The 24,961-nt window shown below is 33.2% G+C and overlaps 1 protein-coding gene across 6 annotated transcripts in view; it reads right to left on the bottom strand.

Annotated features, from left to right (window-relative positions):
• Positions 1-24,961, bottom strand: part of SLC4A10 (solute carrier family 4 member 10) — a 306,454-nt gene that overhangs the window by 84,690 nt on the left and 196,803 nt on the right. For 3 of the 6 annotated variants that reach the window (XM_073883384.1, XM_073883379.1, XM_073883370.1), the window contains exons 7-10: positions 15,567-15,658; positions 14,516-14,605; positions 9,331-9,488; positions 5,959-6,046 (exon numbers count right to left, since the gene is read on the bottom strand). In XM_073883384.1, the coding sequence (XP_073739485.1) occupies positions 5,959-6,046; positions 9,331-9,488; positions 14,516-14,605; positions 15,567-15,658 (428 nt within the window). The remainder of the gene's footprint in view (positions 1-5,958; positions 6,047-9,330; positions 9,489-14,515; positions 14,606-15,566; positions 15,659-24,961) is intronic. The other 3 variants (XM_073883375.1, XM_073883388.1, XM_073883386.1) reach the window with 3 other exon arrangements.

A 24,961-nucleotide genomic window follows, 5' to 3' on the forward strand; every position in this document is an offset into this window, starting at 1 on the left:
TGTAATTGTAATTATATAATTAGTTGCTTCATGCTTATTTTCCTTGCTAAAACATGAGCTCTGAACATTCATTTAATATTTATCAAACTACTTATATGCTAAAGATACAGCAGTGAATAAAACCAACAAAAATCCATCCCTCATGGAGCTTACATTCTAGTGGGAGGGGAGAGATGGAAAGTAAACAATATAGTGAGTATATATTTTGTTGGAAGGTGTTATGTTCTATGCAGAAAAATGAAGCAGGGAAGAGGAATAGGGGTATGATTGGGGGATGCTGTGATTTAAGTAGGGTGATTAAGGAAGGCCTCAATGAGACATTTTAGCAAAAACCGAGGTATTGGAAACAAGAGCTCTCCAGACAGAGGGCAGAGCCAGTGCAAAGATTCTCAGGTGAGAGCAGGCATGTCATATTTGAGAAGTAGCTAGGAGGTCAGATCCAGGGAAGGAGTGAGCTAGAGGGAGAGTAACAGAAGATGAGGTCTGAGAGGAAAGGTCATCCTGTAGGATTTTGTAGATCATCATAAGAATTTTGACTTTTACTCTGAATGAGATAAGAAGCCATTAGAAGGCCCTACAGAAGAGTAGCTCTAGCTGTCTATTGAGAACAGAATGAAATAGGCAATAGCAGAGAGAACAAGTAGGAATCTATTGCAATAATAGAATAATAATGGTGGCACAGAACAGGTGATATGGGTAAGAACAAGGTGATAACAGTTCAGAAAGTCAGAAGTAGTAGGATTCCAGATATATTTTGAAAGTAGAGCCAGGAAGATTTATTGGCAGACCAGATTTGAGTGTGAAAGATATAGAGGAGTCAAGGAGGACTTCAAAAGGCCAGTGACCATGTCTTTAATTTAAAAAAAAATTTTTTTTAAAGATTTTATTTATTCATTTGAGAGGGGAAGAGAGAGAGAGAAAGAGAGAGAGAGCACGCACAAGCCAGGGGGAGGGACAAAGGGAGAGGGAGAAGCAGACTCCTCACTAAGCAGGGAGCCTGACCCAGGGCTCGATCCCAGGACCCTAGGATCATGACTGAGCTGAAGGCAGATGCTTAACTGACTGAGCCACCCAGGCGCCCCCACAGTTTTCATTTCTATCACACAACTAGGAACTGTCCTTCTTTTCTTCCTTCCTTCCTTCCTTCTTCATTCTTTTCCTCCCTCCCTGCCTCTCTTCCTCCCTTCCTTTCTCTTCTTTCTAAAAGAGGAGATTCTAGATCATCTTTGTAAGGTGATAGAAATGATAGAGTAGGAAGAAACTGATAATGTAGAAACTGGAGTGGATAATTAGGAGCAAATTTCCCATCGATGCAGTGGGTGGGAAGAAGGAGGATCCAGAAATGGAGACTGATAAAAAAGCAGCAATGAATTAGGAGGAACCTCAGGAAATGTGTTTGTTTCCTTCAAGCCTGCTTTTACTATTTTTGGGCCTTTGTTCTTCCACATATTTCATAGAATAAACTTACCAAGCTCCTCAATAAATCCCAACGGGATTTTAAGTGGAATTGCAATGATGGTTTTCTCACCACCATCATTGCTTGCCTAAATTGTTACAATGCCTCTTAAGTGTTCTCTGCTTTTTCCCTTGCTCCTCCACAAGCCAAGTGATGCTTTTAATATGTGAGACAAATCATGTCATTTCTCTACTCAAAACCTTCCATTTGCTTCCCAACTCAAAGTCCTTACATGACCTACAAATACTCTACAAAGACTGGCCCATTGTCTCTTTGACCTCATTGCCTACTGCCCTCTCCCTTTCCGAAACCTCCTGCCCAGCCAGGTTGTCCTCTTTGTTATTCCCCAGATATTCCTGGCATGCTCCTGTCTCAAAGCATTTTCCCTTGTTTATCCTTTTGCTTGGGAAGCTCTTCCCTCAGATATCTGAATAGCTTGCTCCCTCTCCTCTTTTAGGTTCTTGATTTTAACTTGAAACTCTCCCCATCCCACTCCTCTCTCCTTTCCTTGCCTTGGGGGTTTCCTCTATAGCACTTATCACACATACCATATATTTTACCTATTTATATGCTAGTTCATCTTTCCAATAGACTATTAGCTCAATGAAAGAAAAGGCTTTTGTCTATTTTGTTCACTGATAGATCCCCAGCAACTGCAAGAGTGCCTGATAAATAGTTTACATTCAATAAATATTTATTAAATGAATTAAATAAAGAACAAAGTGAAGGAGGAATTTGTCATACTAGAGACCAAGACTCATTATAGTAAAGACACTATAATTAAAATAGTTATGGCACAGAGATGGGTGGTTTTGTTGTTGTTGTTGTTTGAAAAGCACTCATTGCTAACCATTGAATAAATGATGGACTAACCAATAAATGGTGCTAAGCCAAGTTACTATATAAAAATGAAATTGGGTCTTTACCCACCTCCCATATTAAAAGCAATTCTAGGTATATTAAAAACTTATATATGAGAGAGAAAGTATAAAACTCATGAGCATAAAATAAAAGAATATATTTATGACCTTGGGGTAAGCAATAGTACACATTTCAAAGTTTTAGTTTCAAAACAAAGCGCACAATTAATTTTAGTTGTTATTCATGAAAAAAAGATGTTCAAAAATGTGAAATGCCAATAGAAGATCAAGTGACATGAGTGCTGAACACGGAATAGTATATTCTATAAATAGTGGCCTTACTGAGAGCAGTTTTCATAGAGTGGTAGTGACAAAAATCAGACTGTAATACCTTGAGATGAATGAAGCTAAAATAACCAGGTCCAGGAAGATGCTACTCCTTTTCAAAGCTTTTGAAATTCAGATTCAGCCAACAGTTCTTCAATGGTAGATGCTATGTGAAGCAGTAAGGGATTTCCCTTTAAGGATGGGGAAAACCTGGACATTTATTTGATATGTATTTCTTAAGTAGCTACTATATTTGGGCCTGCTTGCTGATTGAAGAGAAAGAGTCAGTGTTGACTTAAAATCTGGGTAACAGAGAGAATTCTTGGCTCAGAAATCCAGAACAAGAAGACGAAAAACAATGCCACTCTTAGTAATGTTTTGTTTTTGTTTTTCCTTTTGTTTTCATAAAACTGTCATTTATGTTAATATATACTGATTTTATTATTTTTAAATGAATTTCATAAATACAGATTTTTTAAATTCTCAGCTTTAAGTTCTATTATGATAAATATCAGCATACTATTTATATAAACAAAAGCTCTTTGGTGTGCTTAATAATGTTTAAGAATGTTAAAGGATTAACATTGGTAGTAACGCCAATGGTAGTTGGTAGTAGTGCCAATAAGCAAAATCATATGATTTATCGCTGGTAATGCTCAACAGAAAGGAAGAAATAGCTTACTGAATTGATTTAATGTCAGGTATTGCTAAGATGACTAGCACATTCAGTTATTAACTCATTAAAAAAAAAAGATTAAACCCTGACTGAAGACCTGACACTATGCTAAGTCTAAAAATACAAAAGAAAAGACAGAATGACTACCCACAAGAAATTTCCAGTATGGAGAGGAGAAAAACCAACAAAGGTCAGTCAACAAATACTTATTTGAGCACCTGACAAAATCAGGGCACAAAAATGAATGATAAGTGTTAACTGCTATCATGGAATTTACAGTTTGATACCATAATCTGATTCACCACTTTCTTAACTAAACTATGAACCAACATATTAAATTTTATTCTTAATGAGTATAACTATTCATTGCCTTCAAGGCAATTAGATAAGCAGAACAACCTCTTTACCTGGGCTTTGAACAATAAAAAATGTTCTTTCTCTTTTAAAAGTATTTAAACATTGTTTTGGTATTCAATGGATCTACTATTATAATCAATTGCTCTGATTTTCTGGAGTAACTTTCTGTTTCTGCTTCTCTATCCCACTGCTCACAGAGAGTTACAAATCGCCCTAAAACTAAGCTCTAAACTTTCAAGTCAAAGGGATTTATGTTTGAGCCCGCATTTAGGTGGCTAATGCTTGCTCTCAAATTGCTCTCATTCTAAATCTATGATTTAAAAAACATGGGTGCTTCCCTGTTGTTCCATGGCCACCTGATTAGTCAAAAAGACTTTGGAACTGACATCTTTCGGTTGAGAAAACCTGACTCCTAACTGGGGAAGAGAAGAATTAGGAAGAGAGATACCTTACGTATATATGAACCTCCCATGACACAACATGCTCCTCTCATCGTATAATATATCCCATGCCCCAGAAATATCTTATGTCCTATTGTGGTAGATATAGAAACATAACATAACATGAAATATATGTGCATAAAAGTGACAGTACTTAAATTGTGGACTGCGAATCACAGTGGCATATATTTTGCAATACTGTAAAAACTGCAAAATATTAATCAATATGGAAACACTAAAAGCAAAGATACCGTGAGTGTCTTCTCAAGACAGTTCCACTAGAGCAGGTTTGTGGTCCTCATGAAGCCCTTTTCCAACTCCCCTGTCCTGTTCCAGATTTCCTCAATAACGTGATACTCACTGTGGTGAACTGAGTAGTGTCCTCTCAAAACATGTCCACCTGAACCTCAGAATGTGACCTTATTTGGAATAAGGGTCTTTGCAAATGTAATGAAGGTAAAGATCTCAAGATAAAATCATCCTAGATTAGGGTTGGCTCTAAGTCCAATGATGGATATCCTTCTAAGAGACAGAAAGGGAGAAGACACACAGAGGAAAGGGAGAAGAAAGCCATGTAAAAATGGAAGCAGAGATTGGAATTTTGCCACCACAAGTCAAGAAATGCCAGGAGCCACCAGAAGCTGGAAAGACAAGGAAACATTCTCCCCTAGAGCCTTCAGAGAGAATGTGGCCCCCTGCTAACACCCTGATTTCACACTTCTGGCCCCCCAAAATGTGAGAAAATAAATTATTCTTGTTTTAATCACCCACTAAGTTTTTACGGCAGCCACAGGAAAGGAATACACTCATTAAGTTGATTCTTTCTCAAATTGATAAAAAAAATGTGTTTTTCTTTCAGCTTTTGGTTTCCTATGTGTAAATATCAATAATGGATCCATATAAAACCTTAAAACATAATCTGGACAGATATAATAGAATTTATATCAAACTCCAAACCAAGTTCAAATTTCCAGGTTTCATAAACCTAGGGAAAATTTTATACAATACTAATTTGCTCTTTTTACAGATTTTCAAGTATCCAAAGCCATGTATTTCAATTAATACATTAAATTATTTAGATGAGATTCTAAAAAATGCATAATCTGTTATTTACTACTGAATTTTGAATGTATGACCCTTCCATGATCTTTTGTATCTACTCTTCCTTAACAATAAAAACAATAGATTTCCATAACCAGTTATATGTTAGTACTTATTTCTTATTTTTATGATTGTACATTTTTGAGACATACACCTCTTTGAGAAGCTGATAAAAGCTTTTTCCAGTCCAAAAAAATTACATACAAATTTTTTACATAGAAAAATTTGTGTGCTGTATCAAAGAGATCACAGACGCCTTGAAATTCATCTATAGCTCCTCTAATGGTTCAAAGACTCTCAGGTTAAGAACATTCAGGCAACTGTAAAGAGAGTTGATAGATGTTGCATAGCTTTTGGTATCATATATACTATTCAGATAACTACCAATGTTTTTTCAAGTCCTAAAATTATTTTGCCCAAAACAAGATTTATAATGATACTAACAACGGGGCTCACTTTAGCAGCACATATACTATAGGGGAATATTAATAAATACATTCAAAAGTGTCACTAAATCATTTTCTTTAGAATATGAGGTTTTAAAGCATTATATCCATGTGTGTGAATTTATTACCCCTTTCAAACAAATATTTCCAAAGGAAATTTTATAGTGGAAGCACAGAAGAAGGGGGATTCAATACAGAGAAATCTGATTCACAACAAATAATCATGAATACAGGAACTCCAAAAGTTAAGTGTACCTAGTAAGGGAAAATGTTCCCAATGAACTTGAATAAATACCTCATCTGTCATTAGGGTTGCAATTGATCTGCCAATCTCATGGTACTGTTGACCCTTTCCCAGGGGTCCCAGAAGAATGAACAAAAATCTGTAATTAAGAAGAAGAAAAAAAAAACAAAAAGTTTCATGGTAGAAATATAAAAAATAACTTTAGTAGTTACAGAATCACTCAGCTCAAAGGAATTATTTAAGATGAGGACTTCAATGTAAAATACTTACACATTTTTTCACAGTTTATTACTACTTTAAAGCACTTTATAATGATTGACTTTTATACTTAAGACCCTTGAACAAAGGGAATCCATGGTTATTTTGATCTCAGTGTTTTCCCATTTAATTACTTGTAGAGCCTACATGGTGGTTAGTGAGAATTTTATAATCTTTATTATAATCCTTAGAGGAGGAAGGTGAGAAAAGTAAAATATGATTAAACTTTTCTGAATTATAAGGAAGAACTCACTAATATGCAAATTATAGAATGAGGTAAAGAGGAAAAAAGTAATATAGTATTATAAACAAAGAAAGAACATATGGTCAAAAACAGTAGATATATGTTAAATTTACATTAAATAAAAATTTTTTTGTCAGGAATCAAAGATCAGTTAGGAAGAAAAAAATAGGGAGTTAATGATCTATTCATTCCAATTTTGGAGGAATAAAAATACTGACTGCATTGTGGTATTCTATCTAAATCAGACTGAAAGCCTAGCAAAGTCATCAGCACAACTGGAGCTTCTGAAGAAATCAGTACATGCTCTAATTTTGGAGGACCGGTAATTATCTCTGAAAAGGGATGCTTTCAATGTTAGAGTGAAATCGTGAAAATTTTAAAATGCCATATATTTTGCAATATAATTCAGTGGTATTCACTTGTTAAATGGTTTATAGTCTTAAATGTGAAGACTAATAGCTTTATAAGGTGTAAGTAAAACAGATACTATAACCCTACCCTTCATTTAGTTACAAACTTTAGTGATTACGCATGTTTTTACATAAAGCATATATTATAGTCTTAGAGAGTCTGACATTGATTTTTTGTGTCAGCTGTACCTGAATCCAAGTCAATTTCTACTACACAGAAATGTCCACTATAAATTTAAAACAGAAATAGCTTAATGTGGTGGCAGGTGCTTTATCAACTATAATACTTCCAAGAAATTTTGTAACCTATGTACATCTTGCCATTTTTCAGGCTTCTACTCCATGAGCTATTTATAAAGTCCTAAAAATTTATTCTCTGACATTTTTACTATGTGTTGCTATTATATTCATGGTGTGCCCTTTTGTCCTCCTAAGAGAGAATAATTAGGAACCTCGAACAGCTTTCTTTATTCTATTTGTCTAACTAATCTTCTTCCATTTTTCACCTTTCCAAACTAAATAGTCTAGTCTTTTTAATCTCTCCTTATACAGTGGCTCTCCTGTGCCCCTAATTTCTCCTCCATTGTTCTCTACACATATTTTGCTATGTCAGTATGAAATGAGGTCACCTAAACCTTGACAGTTTTCAAAGTGAGGGTGTATAACCCCATTAAGGCTTTTCTCTACTCCTGGGAATTTTTCTTTTCTTTCTTTTGAAATACAGGAACTATCCTTGTCATAAAGAGCCATCATTGACGCAGAATTTCATCAGACACCTTCCTAATGGTGGAACGGGAATGCGCTGCTTGGTAGACTGAAAAGGAATTTTAAACTACTAAAATAATACCTCTACAATTAGTAAGTTTGACATCTTAAATCTGAAGTCCAAATTCCCAGAAACTCTGAATAGGTTACAAGTTGTATACAGAAAAATGCAGTCTAATCATACTCAGATGTCATTTTAATGTGCTCAGGTCATCATTCCTCTTTTTAATAAAAGTTGGCATGTATCAGAACTCTCAGTAGCCCTCCAACAGGATGAACAGACACTTCTTTCTATAACCTGAGTGGTAACCAGGTTCCTGCTTCAAATCTGTTCCTGTCACAGATTCAGGGATAGGTACTTTTGGGGGATGGGAAGGGCAGAGGGTGGCAGAGAATCTTAAGCAGATTGCATGCCCAGTGCAGAGCCTGACATCCAGGGTTCAGTCTCACAACCCTGAGATTATGACCTGAGCAGAAATCAAAAGTTGATCACTTAAGCAACTAAGCTACCCATGTGCAGCCAAGGATAGGTACTTGAACACCAAATCCCATATTAGTCAGCTGAGGTCTTATGAAATGAGGCCTCTCCCGGCTAAACTGTTCCACATTTTTGGAATATCTTATCCATAATCAAAGCACAGAGTGATATAATCTGCTGTGTTTTTAGTTAAGGCCGAAGGTCCATAGAGGAAACATATTTTACAAACCCAGTACCATAGCACCTGAACTTTTCATCATTTTAAATTGGCTGAGGCATTCAGTGTTTGGAAGAGGAGACATACTAATAGCATCTGAAACAGTTATAGTGTCAATCAAAGGGCACCCAACAGGGGGGAAATGGAGCCCTGCCTAAGTATGTTTTGCTACGGGAATACGAATGGAGTGAAAGGCTATGTGTATATAGAAATCCCATTCGATAGAGAGAAAAAGGAAGAAAGCAAGGTCCCCTGGATGAACTGCTAGGAACCTAACATGCTGAAGTCAATAGTCTTCTTTTTCTTCACAGTTTTGCCCTTGGAAATATATTTTATGTATAAAATAGAAATAAGTGATAAACAATGTAATTCAGTTTGTGTTATCCCTAAGTTGTTAGTTTTTATGTATAGTTAAATGAAAAATAAGTTTAGGTAATCAAATTAAATTTGTACTTTTGATTTGAATTCAACCACAGTATGACAAATCTACTACCAGTGATTTTTCAGACTCTGTGTATGGGAAGCATGCTGTGCCTGAGATGGAAATACATGGTACATTAGATAGACATTTCCTAAGGTTGGTACTTACATGTATTCAGAAGGCCTACTCAGTCAAGCATAAGCTAAGCCTTCGAAACCTTTACCTTTTTGAGTCTGACCACCCTCATCTGCTGGATCCTCTTTTTAGCCCATAGTCTAATGCAATCTTTGAGGCAAACCTAACACTTTATCTTTTTTACCAACATTATAAGAAAGGTTTTATATGGCAATATAGACCAGGGTATTCAGAGTTGAGGAGCAAGCCTGAAAGAAAACATTGGAGTTTGAGATGAGGGAGGAAAGGACCGAATAATTTTTAAAATACTTTTTCTCCTCTTCCACAAACAAGAAGAAACAATTTTGTGAATGACCCATTAGTTTCTAGAAAAAACTTTCAGAGGAAATTATATTTACTTCTTGTTTTTTGTTTTGTTTTGTTTTGCTTTTTGGGGGAGGAGTTACCCAAAAAATGGTTTAAGAAAAATGCAAAAGATGCTCTGATAATTTTTACCTGGTTGGAATTGGGACTTCAGCCAGTCCTTGAAGCAGCACAGCAGGAGACAACCTGACAAACGCAACTACAGTCCGATCCAAGAACTCTAACTCCCCGACGAGGATGTTTGAAGCCTCAGCACCTGGAGGAATCTTTTTCATAAAATGCAGATCAACCTGAGAGCATCACAAAGTAAAATAAGGTAAATCAAAATTTGCTAAATCATATCCTAACACAGTGCTTCACACATGGTAATCCATCAATAAATGTAGGTAAAATAAATATAGCTTATATAAATATAATGTAAATAAAGTTTTAAGATAGTTAACCATCTCATTTGCCCTTTAAAAATAGTAACTATTTTTTACTTGTATATTTTTCTATGTTCTCATAAATAAGCTGAATACTCTAGTTTTTCTATTTCGTGTCTTTAAAAGACACTTCTTTGGCATCAGCAATCTTGAAATTTTCAGGGAGAAAAACTTACGTGCTCAAGTAAATGAATTACTTTAATCATAATTTAATGAGTATTCACCAATAAATTTAGATATTTTATACTACGTTATCTTAATTTTGTGCACATTTCAATTAATACTCAAAATATGCCTATTTCAAAAGAAATGTAACCATGTTTCTCCTTACAGTATAAATTATGACTTTAGTCTCCATCTTTCTTCTAGTTTTTCTATATCCTTCACATTCTATACTTGGCCTGATCATTCTTCAATTTCAATTTCTCATCAGAAATTAGAATTTAGATATAGCAGAGTAAAGAAAACAATAAAGGTATTAACATTTGAAGTTGCTAAAGAGCCACAGTTAAATTTCTGATATGAGATGTCTGTGATGGAAATGAACGTACACAAAACAAAAGTGATCATTAACAAGAAGAAATGCTTAAAAGGTGAATTCTGGAAAATGATTGTAAAACATTCTTAAGAGTAAATATCAATTTTTATGCACAGGGCCTCAGTAAAAACCAAATAGTGACTCTATAGTCAATTTCACAAGGCTTATTTCTTGTTTCTAATTCATTTGAGTTGCTTTTTATGGGTATCTGTAGGGAGAATAAGAGTTTATCTGCTACAGTAATTGGTTTTATGCTCTCATGTTAATGAAATGGGGGCCGAAGGTCAAAGTCGGGATAGCCAAGGGAGAGAGAAAAGAGCTCTGGTAAATATAGGTGAGGTTAAGATTTTTTTCTTTTGCAAATTCAATGATTTGAGATTTTTTCCAAGAAGTTTAAAATGAAAAAAATTACAACTTTTAGAATGAGTACCTTAGGAAGTCCATAGCCAGACTGTAGTGACTACATTAAATATGTTACTTTCGGAAATCAAGACCTCAGCATTGCTAGTTAGAAGGTTTATAACTACCTAATTTTTCTATAAGATAAGGGTGCCATAAAACATAAATCCTATTATATGAAATACACATTTTATCACAAGGATTAAACATAAAAATAATCTGCAGTACTCCACTAAAAACATTAAATAGAACCAAGGTTTTATTTTAAAGGAAAAAAAATGATTTAACAAAACAAAACTGCCTATAAAATTTATGACAAATATTATAAATTCTAAAGTTTTTATTCTACAAAAATACTTCCAAATATAAATTTGTAAACTCATAAAACATATACATCGGGATATTACATGGTAAATATTTTCCTTTTATGGAATCTAACTTTTTAATTTATAGATACAAAGTATTTATTTACCTTAATAATAGAAGGTTAAATTTCATGGGAATTATTATCATATTTTCATTTTTATTTTTGTAGCTAGAAGAAATGCACACATTGAAAATGCTTTAAATTAGTAATGTTTTACAATTTTACAATAACGCATAAATTTTCAAGAAGAGAATAAAAGATTACCTATATACTATTAGTCCTGTGAGAAAAGCATAATATATCTTCATAAGTCTTTTAGGGTCTTTTTTCCCCCAATGGAAATAACAATTATACAATGTTAATACACTGGAACAAAATTTAAAGTGAGAAAGCAGCTTTTTGAGAAAATTTATAATTGATAAATATGAATTATATTGGTAATACCTGTCATAACTTTACTGAGAAATTTAAATTCTACCCAAAAAACTCTCTATAAATTCATTTACTGCTTGACAAATGCTGTAGCCTCAACTACTGACGTCTGTGCCTCAGTCTGGTGGCAATCATAAAAATAAATGCTTTAAGAGGCCATTTAATTAAATCAAGGAATACATAGTGTGCTAAAATAGTCTAATTTTACAAAAGTAAATATATGACCCTAGCATTTGAATTTTTTTTTGCATTACATAATACCTAATATATCATCGATTTATATCTGTTATTTAGAAAAAGCATAATTTCAGGGTTAGCAAATTTGTCTTTTGATTTAAAATGTAATAATTTATAGTTAAATAATATATATATGGAATAGCCATTATATTATACTCATTACATTATATTATTCTTGGGGTAGTCATATATTTGGGAGTAATAGATTATATAATACATTATCTAATTATATTATTATATTATACAATTATATGTTATATTGTTCTTGCATTAGCCCTATATTTTTGTATTTGTGCTAATATATTATTCAGAAGAACCCTGACAATCTAACTACCTTTTAATATAACAAAAGATCATATTTAAGAACCACAATTTAACCTTTTATAAAATTACAAATACCTAAAACTGCTCTGAAGAACTAGGCTAAATTATACCTTTAAGACAATCCTTACGTGGACTCGAGCAGTTGGAATGAACATAAAGAAACCAGAATTTTCTGGTTCTCTGAAGAGGAGCTTGAAGAAATCAAGGTATATACTCTTATGACTATGGATTCACACTCATGCTTCTGGGTTCTCTAGACCTTTAAGCTAAGAAGAGAAAGAAGCTTTATTCTGGGCATTTGGTACTTAAGCTGCAGGTGAGAAACAGATATATCTCTAGGGAACAAGGTTAGACAGAAGATCATGGCAGAACAAGAAGTGTCTGGACAAGCCACATGCTGAGATGTGAAGGAAGCAGTGATGGGACTTTAGGGAGAAAGTTTAAGTCTTAAGCCCATTATAGAAAGTACAAGAAAATTAATAGGGATTCTCTGGGGAGAAATGGTGTTGTGACACTAACCAGCCAGTGATCTTGAGCAGCTCTCTTACTTTCTCTGGGATTCAGCTTTCTCACTTTCTAAATGAGAAGATTTCTAAGGTTACCTATAGTTCAAGGATTTATCATTGAACCAAATCCACTCATTGTAATATGTTTCACATACTAAAGATAGATGCGAAAGAAAGTTCCTTCTACATAGAAAATAACGTGAAGTCTTCTTTGGGTCACTTGAAATAAGAGAAACACCACCAACATCTGGGAAATACTAAAATAGCCATCTTAGTTTAAAAAACAAAAAGATATAGAGTGTTTTGACACCTTTGCTTTTTAAAAGCATTATGGGAAGCAAAAACCTGACAACTCAGATTATATTCAAAAACATTCCTCAAATTAATAGATTTGATGAGCTTATCCATTGGAAGGGTTAAAAATATGTAGATTAAAGGTACCTAGGATACAGTATTAAGTCACATGAAATGAATAAAGACTTTTTTCCCCCTTAACATCTCAAAATTCTACTCGGGTTTGGAATCTAAGTATTAAAGCTTAAATATTAACATAGCCAAAGTAACCTGGAGACTAGCTGAGCTTTCATAAATTCACTACCAAACTGAAATCATCAGAGCTAAAATCCCTTAACTCATGTATCTGTAAAATCTGGCACTAAATTTGTCTCCATAATGATGGATCACATTTGTTCTTTTCAAACCCTATTACCCTGCCCTCCCAGGTCATCAGGTAAGAAGTATTACTTGGAAAAAAGTTCCAGAACTAAAGGTTTAAATTACATTAAATCTCATAGGATTCATTCAACAAATACATCCCAAGCACCATTCAAGGCACTAGACATCCGGGGGAGACCAAAACATATTAAATTCTGGTCTAGTATTTATTTTTGATACTATTTCCACTAATATTACCAACAACGACAATAATAATAACCACTTTTTATTGAATATCTGCTATATGCTCAGGAGGACTCTGCCAGGCTCTCTCTCTATATTATCTCATTTAATCTTTACAACAAAATTAGAAATAGGTAATATTGTTCTTATTTTACATATGAGAAATCTGAGGTTCAGAGAACTTCTCCAAGATCAGATAGCTTATAAATGCTAGAGTTAGGATTCAAGAGCTGATGTTCTTTCTCAAAAGCCATGTTCTTTCCAATGTGCCATGATATGGACAAGAGACTGGGGAATAGAGATGGTGGGCACTGAGTAGAGGGCTATAGAAATTTCACTTGCCTGTTAAAAGATGAAATGCACCAGTGATTGGAAATGCAGTAAGAAAGACAAGGATTAAAGGAAAGATATATATTTTTCTCTCTTCTGTAGTTCTAATTGTTTGGGGGGACCTGAAGATAAGAATATTCTCCCCGATTGACAGTATTCATTTTCTTTCAGTTGTAATAAAGCACTTGTGAAGGCTGCAAAGGTAGGTCGGAGAACTAAAAGCAAAATGGTATGGAGAGGGGCGCCTGGGTGGCTCAGTTGGTTAAGCGGCTGCCTTCGGCTCAGGTCATGATCCCAGGGTCCTGGGATCGAGCCCCGCATCGGGCTCCCTGCTCGGCAGGAAGCCTGCTTCTCCCTCTCCCACGCCCCCTGCTTGTGTTCCTGCTCTCGCACTCTCTCTCTCTCTCTCTCTCTCTCTCTGTGTCAAATAAATAAATAAAATCTTAAAAAAAATGATATGGAGATATAAAATTCAGTGTCAAGGGGTTATATCTTTTAAAAAAGTTAAAAGGTAGTTTATTTCAAAGGATGTGATGCATTATCATTGTTTTTGAGAGTGTTAAATATGCCCTTGTTATACTGTTAGTGCCTGCATAAATAAGTAAGCAACTTTTTATGTCATTGTTTTTAAAAAGATATTGTTTCAAATGAAGAATTTCAGAAATTAAATGTATGGCAGCTTGCGACAATTTTATTCCAACTTGCAGATGAATGAAGATGTAATGCTTTAAAAAGATATGTTTTTTTTGGAGCGGCAAATGGAATAATACATTTGAACTGGCTTAATATTTGAATCACATGCCTCCATATGGTGAAATGAGCTTTGAACCACTGTAGAAAGACAGCCCAAGTATGCCCTCACCTCTCTCTCTTGCTGGTGTGGAGGTCCTTTTTCATGCCTTTGTTTCATCCCACAGGGACTAGTATGCCCCTTTTGTTGGCCTCCCAGTCCCTGCACGCATAATTAACAGACTTAAGCTGGTACACTGTGCTCCCACGGAGACTCCACCAGGCACCAGAGGAATAACATGCACATGACTAGACCTAGACCATTTAGGCACTGGCAGAGGCATTCTGAAACAGCAAGGAGCTGATCGCCATTAATCTTCAGAAGCTCGATGCAGGCAACTTCTACTCTGCCTCCCATTCCCACCTCCTCCCACTGTTACAGTCATTGCCAGTCCTAAGTGCTTTCAAGGGGGAAAAAAATCACTCTTGGTTACTACTGTTTCAGCCACTCAGATAAAGAGAATTGTTGACCCTCTTTATTTTTCATCAATGTGGAAACTCCTCTTTTCTGGTCAAGTGTTAGTTTGCCATAGCCTTCGACAGCACATATACGCTGTCAGGAATTTGCTAACCAAAGTCACGTGTATTCTATTTTCTTAGAACATGTTCAAGTAAATGATCTCATTTGAATTGTCTCTATTTAGATGTATCCCTCAACAGAATCAGTTGTTATTATATTTTTATTCAAAACTCTGTTCAGTCTTATCAGGTCTAGTGTTTCCTTACACTAAGACCTTCCTCGATTATGACAATTAAGTTTATATCATATGGTTTGTTTTCCCACAGATAGAAGAAAAATGATTTTGGAAAAAAAAACTAGCAATAGTTTTAAACAATAAACTTCTGTTAAATTTTCTGTGAAGTCCAGCTATCCTGTTTTTCTCAAAGAGATACATTATACCAAGTGGCTGAAACCTGAAGACTATACATAAATCTTACACATTTGGTTTCGTGAATAAGCAAAACATGTGAACTTAAATGCTAACGTCATATATAACAGTATCAAGCTTTGGCTAAGAAACAAAAAAAAGTGCATGCAAAAAGTTGTGTCAACACCTCTTAAAATGGGTAGTAATTTCTAGTAATAACTCAGTGGCTTACTTAAATGAGAGAGAAAAGCTTACCTTGCTAAAGTCAACAGTGCTGTTTTCTCTGCTCACATCATTTTTATTTTCAACACAGGCTGGAGCAGACTGAGGAGAAACAACCTGACCTGCTAAAAGAAATTGTTATTACAGAATACAAACAATTACTTACATAATTCTAGACAGATTGAGTGAAATATGAATTAATCTAGGCTAACATAGGTTTCTTAATGAGTTTATGAGGTAAGCATGAAAGGTCAATATAAATAGATCGATATCAAAACAAATACTCTTATTTGTCAGTTACAGATAGAAATGGGAGAATTCAGTCAAGGAAAAAAAAACCCAATTCTCAGATTAAAGCTCCATAGCTAAGTGGTTATTCTCTATGAAGAAGATCATCTACAAAATATTTAAATCTAATCATGGTTTTGAAACATCATTGATTTCTAAATTTCACCCAAAACTAATGATATATATGTATGACATATATATATATGACAAGATCTATGATTTAAGCTCAACCTGAAGAATTAAAAATATACTTTTTTAAAAGGGCAAATATTTATCTGAATATTTATTCAGATATATCTGAATACATAACATATTTATAGCTTCTATTGCATCTGAAGAAAACAGACAATGACAAAAAATGCTTTGACAAAAACTTCTAGAGATTTCTATATGACAGGGGAAGTTAGAAATACCTTTCCCTTACACAGTACAGACCCTGTGAATATGATTTTATCCTTGTTACTCTTCAATTATGTAAGTATATTGATATTGCCCTGCATGAGAAAAGACCAATAAACTTGAATTGCATTAGTTTTCCATTAACACTAACCAGCAACTTAAGTACTTTGTAGTCTTTTCCCCATTATAGGGAAGATTATGATATTAGTTAAATGGACAGTAGAGGTGGGGATGTGACAATGGGTAGTTAAATTCCACTATTCACGAAATACGAAACATCTTTTTCAATCACAGCTTATCAGAAATCTGTCCATATTCAGCAATTAAGTGATAAAGATTAACAAGCTCTGCTTCCTTTCACTTGCATCTTTCTTCTTCCCTAAACTCCCACCCCCCCTCACTTACTACTTTTGCTGTGAAATGAGTAATGGCAACCCAGCTTTGAAGCCTTGACCATATTTATGACCATAACTCAGTGACTCCAAATTACTACTCTTATTTGCCTCAGCCTTAGACAGAAATACTCTCTCCTCTCTCTGCCTGCTTCTTCTCTGTACCCTACCTAAATCCCAATTTTATTCAAAGTTCACCTTTAGTCTCATCTTCTCCACTTACTAGAATCTGTACTTATCCGACCTTCTCTAAACTATTAGTGTATATACAAATAGAACCTCTTCTTTAAATTCTCTCCTGAAATCCCACTTATTCTTTGTTACCTAGAAATTACCAAGTATGACTTAAAATACTAATAATTTGCTTTCAAATATTAACTATAATTTTGCTGTTGGAATGATTAAGCCTCTCAGGCAGGGGTTGTTTATTCATAAGTACAATTTTGTTATGTTTTTAAATTGTTATATTGCCAGAAAGTAATGGATTTAAGATTCTTCCAAAACTTCAATATTTCTCTGCTTTCACTACACAAAGTAAAATAATACATTTGGTGAAGATTTAAAAATGAATTTTTATTTTTTATTTTTATTTTTTATTATTATTATGTTCAATTAGCCAGCATATTGAAAATGAATTTTTAAAGCAAATTTACCTCCAACCATGTGCACAAATTCTGATTATATCATATTCCAAGACTTACATGAGCTTCAGAGAAATGATAGACGTAAACTGCATCAGTTATTTTCATTCTCCCATTTCTAACCGCCATGTGCGGCTATGACTGTGAACTGTTCATTAGCAGCCATTTCATTTATCATTCTCAAAATAATAACTGTAATCTTAAAAAAACCTTTTACATAATGCATTTGTGCTACTAACAGATGTCTTCAATCACCAGTTTCACATCATTTCTCCATATTTTCACGAATTAGAACATTAGATATATTTAAACCTAAATTTACTGAATGTTCCATAAAATTGAGTGGTGAAATTCAAGGCGTGGAAAAATTAAATAAACATATATTGGCTTTCTTATAATAATTTATTTCATGTTATATAAACCTGCATGGAGGGACAATTATTTAATTTGATCAGCAAATACATACAAAAAGAGAATCAACCCAATGCAAAATCAACCACTTTGAAGAGATTTAATTGGATAGAAAATATGCCACGACTTAGAATCTGAAGAAATTGCATAGCCTGTGTTTTCATATATATACTTTAAAAGCAGAATATTTTATAAATTACCTTCAGCTCATGTGCTATCTTTAAAACATTGGCATTTGCATTTCCTCTTGTAAATATTAACACTTTGAGATTTATTTTTCTATTCTATTCTTGTTCTAAGATGATGAAAATATTACAAAATATTACCTCATAAAGGTGATAATCAGGAAGAGTACTTAACTAGCAGAAGACATAGGAGGTGATATGATATTTCTTGCAAGTTCTAAATTCTAGAGATGTGAATAGAATGTATGCTAATATAAGAGAAAGGCATTCAAACTATCAACCTATGCTATAGAAATATAAGCCACAAATTTGATATGTTTTATATTTCAGAGGTAATAGTTAAATAATAGAGGTAATTATTAGTAATAAATATATTTAATCACATCAGTCCTGCAAAGTTTAAAGAAAACTCCAAATTTTATTTCTTAATATGTACATTAATTTGTTAAAATGAAATAGGCATTGAATGTTTGTATCTTCAAGGTAGTTTCTGAAAACTTAGCAGGATGCAGAAAAATACATAGATATTATTATTTAATAATTAAACTGACAAGCTTGGTTTGGGTTATTTTGAAAAAATAGAAGTCTTTAAGGGGCTTAAAATTGTATTTGTTATATATCTAGTTCTATCTAATATATTAATATATATATATAACTAAATCATGAAGCGTAGTCTGTTGGATGACCAAAAGTTCCATAAATTAAAATAAATTTTATGACTTTGTCTTTGTAAACTGATCTCTTTAGTTTTTTCCAAAAATTACTGCCTTTCAGAAGGGAATGGGCTTGGATTTCAAAACAACTTTTATTAACTTAAATACTATTATATAAGAAGAATCAGTAAATACAGATTTTGAAAGGGCATTCCTTATTTTCTCTCTGATGTTTAAAACAATAGTAATTCATGGAATGCCAATTTTCAGGTATAGGATTTTACCTTCAACCAAAAGTGAGAGTATTTTTTCTAATAGAATAACAAAGAATTTGTTAGGATATTTTTCCCCAGGAGAAAATGGTATAATGGTAGGATTTAGCATTCGCATATATGTGTGGAAGCTTTATGAATGCTAATTTTCATGATACTCTTTCTAATCATGATGCCACAATGCTTTTGAACTTACATCTTTTTATCTACTTCTTTATATTACCTTCATTTTACCCACTGATCACTGTCCATATTAATATATCCTATAAATAAATGTCATTGTAATGTTTAATCACATCTGTCATTATAATATCTAAATAATTTTGAGGCATGAAGATGACTACTCAAAAAAGAGAGAGAGAAAGAGAGAGACATTAACTCAGCAGCCTAATTATATTAAGAGTAAATTATTCAAAAACAAATGAAAAATGGACACCATTAGTATTAACTGGGAGATGGTCATGACTATTTAAATGTAAACATTAAAGAAACCTAACATCATCCTACATATGTTTAGTTTTCCAGGCTTTTATAAATTTATTTATTTATTTTTTAAATGGTCTCTATACCCAACATGGGGTTTGAACTCATGACCCCAAGGACAAGAGTCACATGCTTTACCAACTCAACCAGCCAGGCACCCTATTTTTCCAGGCTTTTAAACTCAACTAGTTCACCATCTTAAATCCAAAACTCTAATATTTGTCATACATCTTATTAATCGAAGTGCATATTATGTAGTATTCATATTAGCAACTGCTTGAATTAATTTTCCTTTGAGTCATGAATTCATTCTTTCCTCTGGACTTCCATGAGGGAGCATATATCAGTCAGATAAAAAAGTTATTATAGACCACGTATTTTTACAAAGCAAATTATAAAATATGTGGGGCAAGCATAGGAGAAAACTGAGAGTAATTTAAGTAACTGCTAATTAGAAAATGAAAGTTCTGCCATTCTACTCGTTACTTCATAAATTTTTCATTAAGTCCATTATGAGACTGGCATAGTCATTTTCTTCTTCATAAAGTTGTGGGGAGGGAACATGAAATTATGTCAAAAGTATTATTTTTTTATTTTAAGTAGTGTCAGTATCATTAAAGCATCTCATTATGGAAACACAAGTGTAAAATATGTTCTCAAAATATCTGTAAAGTATCATATTAACTCATTTAAGCCCTTACCTATAGTTTTCTTCTTTAAATAAATTATGTACATAAGTATTGTATAAAACAGCAGCTTTTTAACTTCTATTTGGCCAAATTCAAATCAATAGGAGAATAACATATCACTTAAGAATAGCATTATTTGCTACTGCTTAATCTGCTGAAACTCATGTATATTGAAGGAAACTGGGATGAAGACATAAAGGTACGTTACTATTAACCTTGAGACCAAGCTGATTTACACTACCTCAGAAACCTTCAACGCATTTAGAGTACCCAAAGGGTAGGAGATGAGGGAGGTACAGAGATGAGATGAGCCTGTTAGAGACAGACACAAGACAGAGCAAAATAAAGAAATATAAAGATGAATGACAAAGTACATACATGTGTAACAATACATTTATTCATGGGAATAGAAAACATGAAGAAAGAAAGGCTAAATATTTAGAAAATGTTGATTAGGTGAGCTACATTTCAAAAACATAAAAAGTATGCACATAATTAAACTTGGAGAAAAATTAGTATGCCTGACGATAATTAATGTAATATAAGAAATAATAAATTTAAACACATCATATTAGACCTACTTTTGCTGTTAATATCTAGTCTTGATATTCCAAAACTCAGTTACAACAATATAGCCTCTGAACAGAACGTCAGTTTTGTTAACAAGTCACCTTGATTTTTTTTTTTTTTGGAGCAATGGAAAATACCTTTATTGAATAACAATGTTTACTTCTGACATCTATATGAATCTTTTAACATGTTTTTTTTCAAGTAATTCTTGAAATTAAAAATTTAAGAAATTCAAGACATAATTCTAGGTTTTTTTTCTTCAAAGGTAAAACATTAATGTGGAAAAATTTCTTAACTCTTTCTTATCTTATTTATGAGACCAGAGTATTTAAAAAACATGAAAGCATATAAATATCTCAACACATAAAAACATTATACATCTGAAAATAAAAAGTACAGCATTTGTAAAAGAAGTGATTATAAAGCAATAAAACTGATTTCCAAAAGCCATAAATAAAAATCATTCACAATACACATGTGTACATTTTTTAAGGGCTGTAATCTACGCAGGTCTACAGAATCAACTCATATCCAATCCTTCCAAATCTAAATGTGCTCCAGTAACCTATGGTTTTGAAAGTAAGTTAGAGACCTTCTGCTCTGTAACTCCTTTTGTGATCCTAAATAAAAGATGCAACTGGAAAATATTCATAACAGAGGGAGAAAAGATATGTGAAGGAAAAGAAATAGAGTTAGAATTATTAGTGGAATACAGTGGAATGAGAATAACCTACACCTAAGCAAACACATGAGTGTTAAATTATTTTTAAAACATAAAAGTATTATCAGTAAGTTAATATTTTATATTAGATTTGTAATCCAATGTTCAATTCAATTCAAAACATAATTGAATGCGTGACCTAAATGATAAATACAAATATTGATATATTTACTTTTCAGATCATTTAAACACAAGTGTTATTTTTATTTTTAGAAAGTCCTTCTAGTTTCAAGGAATTACTGACTATTCTTGATATATTTATTCTGAGTACTTTCTACCCATATCTTTTTTAGAGTTTTAATGTTAAAGAAGATATTATTTTTCTATTATTTTTTGCTGTTGTTTTGCCAAATGTAACTGTCACTTTTTATTGAAACATCAGAATCAGACATTTAATTCTCACAGTTTTGATGCTTAATGAAAAGTGAAAGTTAAACACAGCATGGCGGCATTCAAATGCACGGTGAATCCATAGCATCCTGCAACTTAGCCCTTGAGAGAATGTGCAAAACACCAAAAAAAAGAATTATACAAAAAAGTAAAGCTAACGTATTTAGAGGTAAGACTGACAAATTATCACAAATCACTAAAAAAGTTTTGAACAAAATAGTGCAGACTTGGGGAGGAAAGGAGCAAGGAAATCACTATCTTGCATATCAAAACTATAAAATGGGGAAGATCCACATTTGAGACTCAGAGTGAAATATCTGAATTTAGTTAACTCTTGGAATTACTACCAAGGTAATAATGCTCAAGGAAAAGTCAATTAAGGAAGTAGAAACCTTATTCTCTTTTTTAGATTTCTTTATATAAATATCAGTTCATTTTTGAGGGAATTTCCTCAAAATTTCCTCAAAAGTGAAAGTATATTAAAAACAAGAGGGGGCTTATTTCTATCCCTATGCTGGGGAAGGAAAATATTTTCTGTTTTCAAGTTTCTAGAAAATCCTCATTCCATTTAATTCCTATTCTAGAATCTTAGAAGAAAAAAGTCAATCTTTTTGCATGAAATACTCTGCTGAAGAGTTTTTTTTTAACAATGAGATATTATTTTCACCCTTTTGGATTTCTTAAAATCCTTCTGCATCTCTGTACTACTGTACACAAAAAATAAATCTCCATTGCATATTTTGAAACAATGTCAAATCTATATTTATGGCTATGAATTTCGATTTGTTTGTTTATCTGGAATTTGTCAGTTTTTAGCGTTCCTAAGTAGAATGAGAACCTTAGTAATAAAGGTCTTTCACACTTTTTTTCACTTCTGGATAGGAGATTTATCTCTAAATTGGTGAAGTCTATACATATTTTCAGATTTCTCAACACACATAATTATGCAAAGTGTATGAAGAAGCAAAACAGAGTCACAAGGAGGTGTTATAAGCCTAGGCTTAGAAAACCATTTCTGACAGCATACTCTACAACAATACTTAATTGGGTATATGAATCTTATTAAAAATGTTTCCAAGTTTTTATTACCCTAATGTGTGCCTCAAAAAGATCTCTACATGTTTAGATAAAGGCTGATTAGACAGATGGTGACAGAATCACTTCAGAACTACTCACATTCTAGTTTTCAGAAAAACTAAGCATTTGCCTCAGTAAGGCAGAAAGTAGGCTTTCAGAAAACTTTGTATCTCTATGTATCTATATGTAGACTTGTGATTCAAGACTATATTTCTATCATTTCTTCTTATGTTTACCAGAAGTTTAAAGCAGTATCAAATACTGTGTCTAGGTCTACATGATATTTCAATAAATTAGTCATCCAGTAAATTCATTACCTTCTTCCCTCCATGAATAAAATGCAATAACGTTATTTTTATGGTAAACATTATTCCCACTGAAATTTGAAATATAAATTACAGCTAGTTCACAATCCATGAGCCTTGCATTTTTAAACAAACACAAATCCTTCTTAAAGACATATATTTTATTATATGATTTCTATTAAAAGTAATTAAATGAAAGCAGAAATTTTAAAAATGTGCTTGCATTCATAGAGAGTTAGTTCATAGAGATATTTTAATAAGGTCTTCAGAATCATGTAGACATAAGCCCAATGTCAAAATTAGTAAATATCTGAATCTGTTGTTTTAATATCATCATACCCAAATAAGTTCTAGTATTATAAGCATAATAAAAGTACTACATTTAGATTAGGTCTCAGAATATAAAACCTTCACTTTGTCATTTTTATGTATAACATATTTTAAAGCAAATTGTGACTTAGAATATATTTTGAATATATGATGTGATTTAAAGCAAGTCATAAATTCTCAAAATCCTCAGTGGAATCTACAAATACAAGTTGGTATATGTTATAAAGTACTTAACTGAACTGACTACAGGTTTCCCTTGCTACACAAAAGTAGTGTTCCTATGAAACCCTTCATAAGCCAAAATGGCACAAAGTGAAGAGTATCCCCCACTTTCTGGAAGTTTGCCTTATGCCACTTCACTTTTAAGACCTACAAGAGTACAGTAACAGCTTTTTTTGTAAAAGCAAAATCCTCTTTGGATTTCTTTTGGTTAATGAAAATAGGTACTAATGCAGGTCCTTCATAAAAGTGAAGTTGCATGGGGCACCTGGGTGGCTCAGTGGGTTAAGCGACCAGCTCAGTTTCAGCTCAGGTCATGATCTCAAGGGCATGGGATTGAGCCCAGAATTGTCCTCCATGCTCAGAAGGGAGTTTGCTGGAGATTCTCTCTCTCCCTCTCCCTCTGCCCCTCCCCCCACATCCACACGTGCATGCTCTCTCGCTCTCTCTCAAATAAATAAATCTTTAAAAAGAACCAAAGTGAAGTGGCATAACGTGAATTTTCAGAAAGCAGGGGATACCTGTGTATGCACAACTACCGACTGCTATATAACGGCAATGATTTAAAAAATCAAGTAAGTATTTCAAAAATCATTTGCCATTAAGAACTGGTTTCGTGCTCTGAAACAATAGTACATCTAATCATCTTCATTGATTTATTAAAGCATTTCTTCTATATGTATATATTTGGTTCAGTAGTAGGAGAATTGGTTTAAAAATCCCATTTAAAGCACAAGTGGAGAAAACTCATTTTCATGCGTTTGTATTTAAGGCATCACTACAGCTTTTGAAAGTAGGAGTGAAATGACATAAAGTAGTCCATGCAGAAATATACATGCTTTAGTGCATTTGTGCAAGTCAGAGTCTTTCTAGTACAGCATTTGAAATTACTTTTCATTAATTTTTATCTTTTAAAACGGGGAATTTTTATAGCTGATGAAAGTTTAACAAATTCATATCATCCTCACGATAATTTTATTTTCCTTCACAATACTAGTAGAAAGGATGGATCTAATGAGAGGTTCCTAAGCAACTTCTTTAGGGTAAATGATGAAGGTTCAAATAGATGCAAGGAGAGAACAAAATACAAAAGAATGATAAAACAGTCTGAAGCACAAGCCATAAAGAGTAAGTCACAATTGCTAAAAAACAGTGATTGGCGTGCAAAGATAGTAAGTACACCGTGGCTCCATGGACACTGAAGATGTAGCCCTGCAAAGAGCAATGAGCTATGAACTGGAAATCAGGCTTCACATATGTAGAGCCACAAGTAAGGCACTGGTTGGTCTTTTCAATCATAATCTCTCATGGAATTTGTTGACTATGAATAACATGAAATCAATATCTTTTTTCTACCAACAGTAATTGGTGATCTTTATTCATTTTAACTTTAAAAAGCCATA

The sequence above is a fragment of the Callorhinus ursinus genome, unplaced genomic scaffold (assembly GCF_003265705.2).
Source record: "Callorhinus ursinus isolate GAN/ISIS: 27379988/994484 unplaced genomic scaffold, GSC_fseal_2.0 scaffold2, whole genome shotgun sequence".
Lineage (NCBI taxonomy): Eukaryota > Metazoa > Chordata > Mammalia > Carnivora > Otariidae > Callorhinus > Callorhinus ursinus.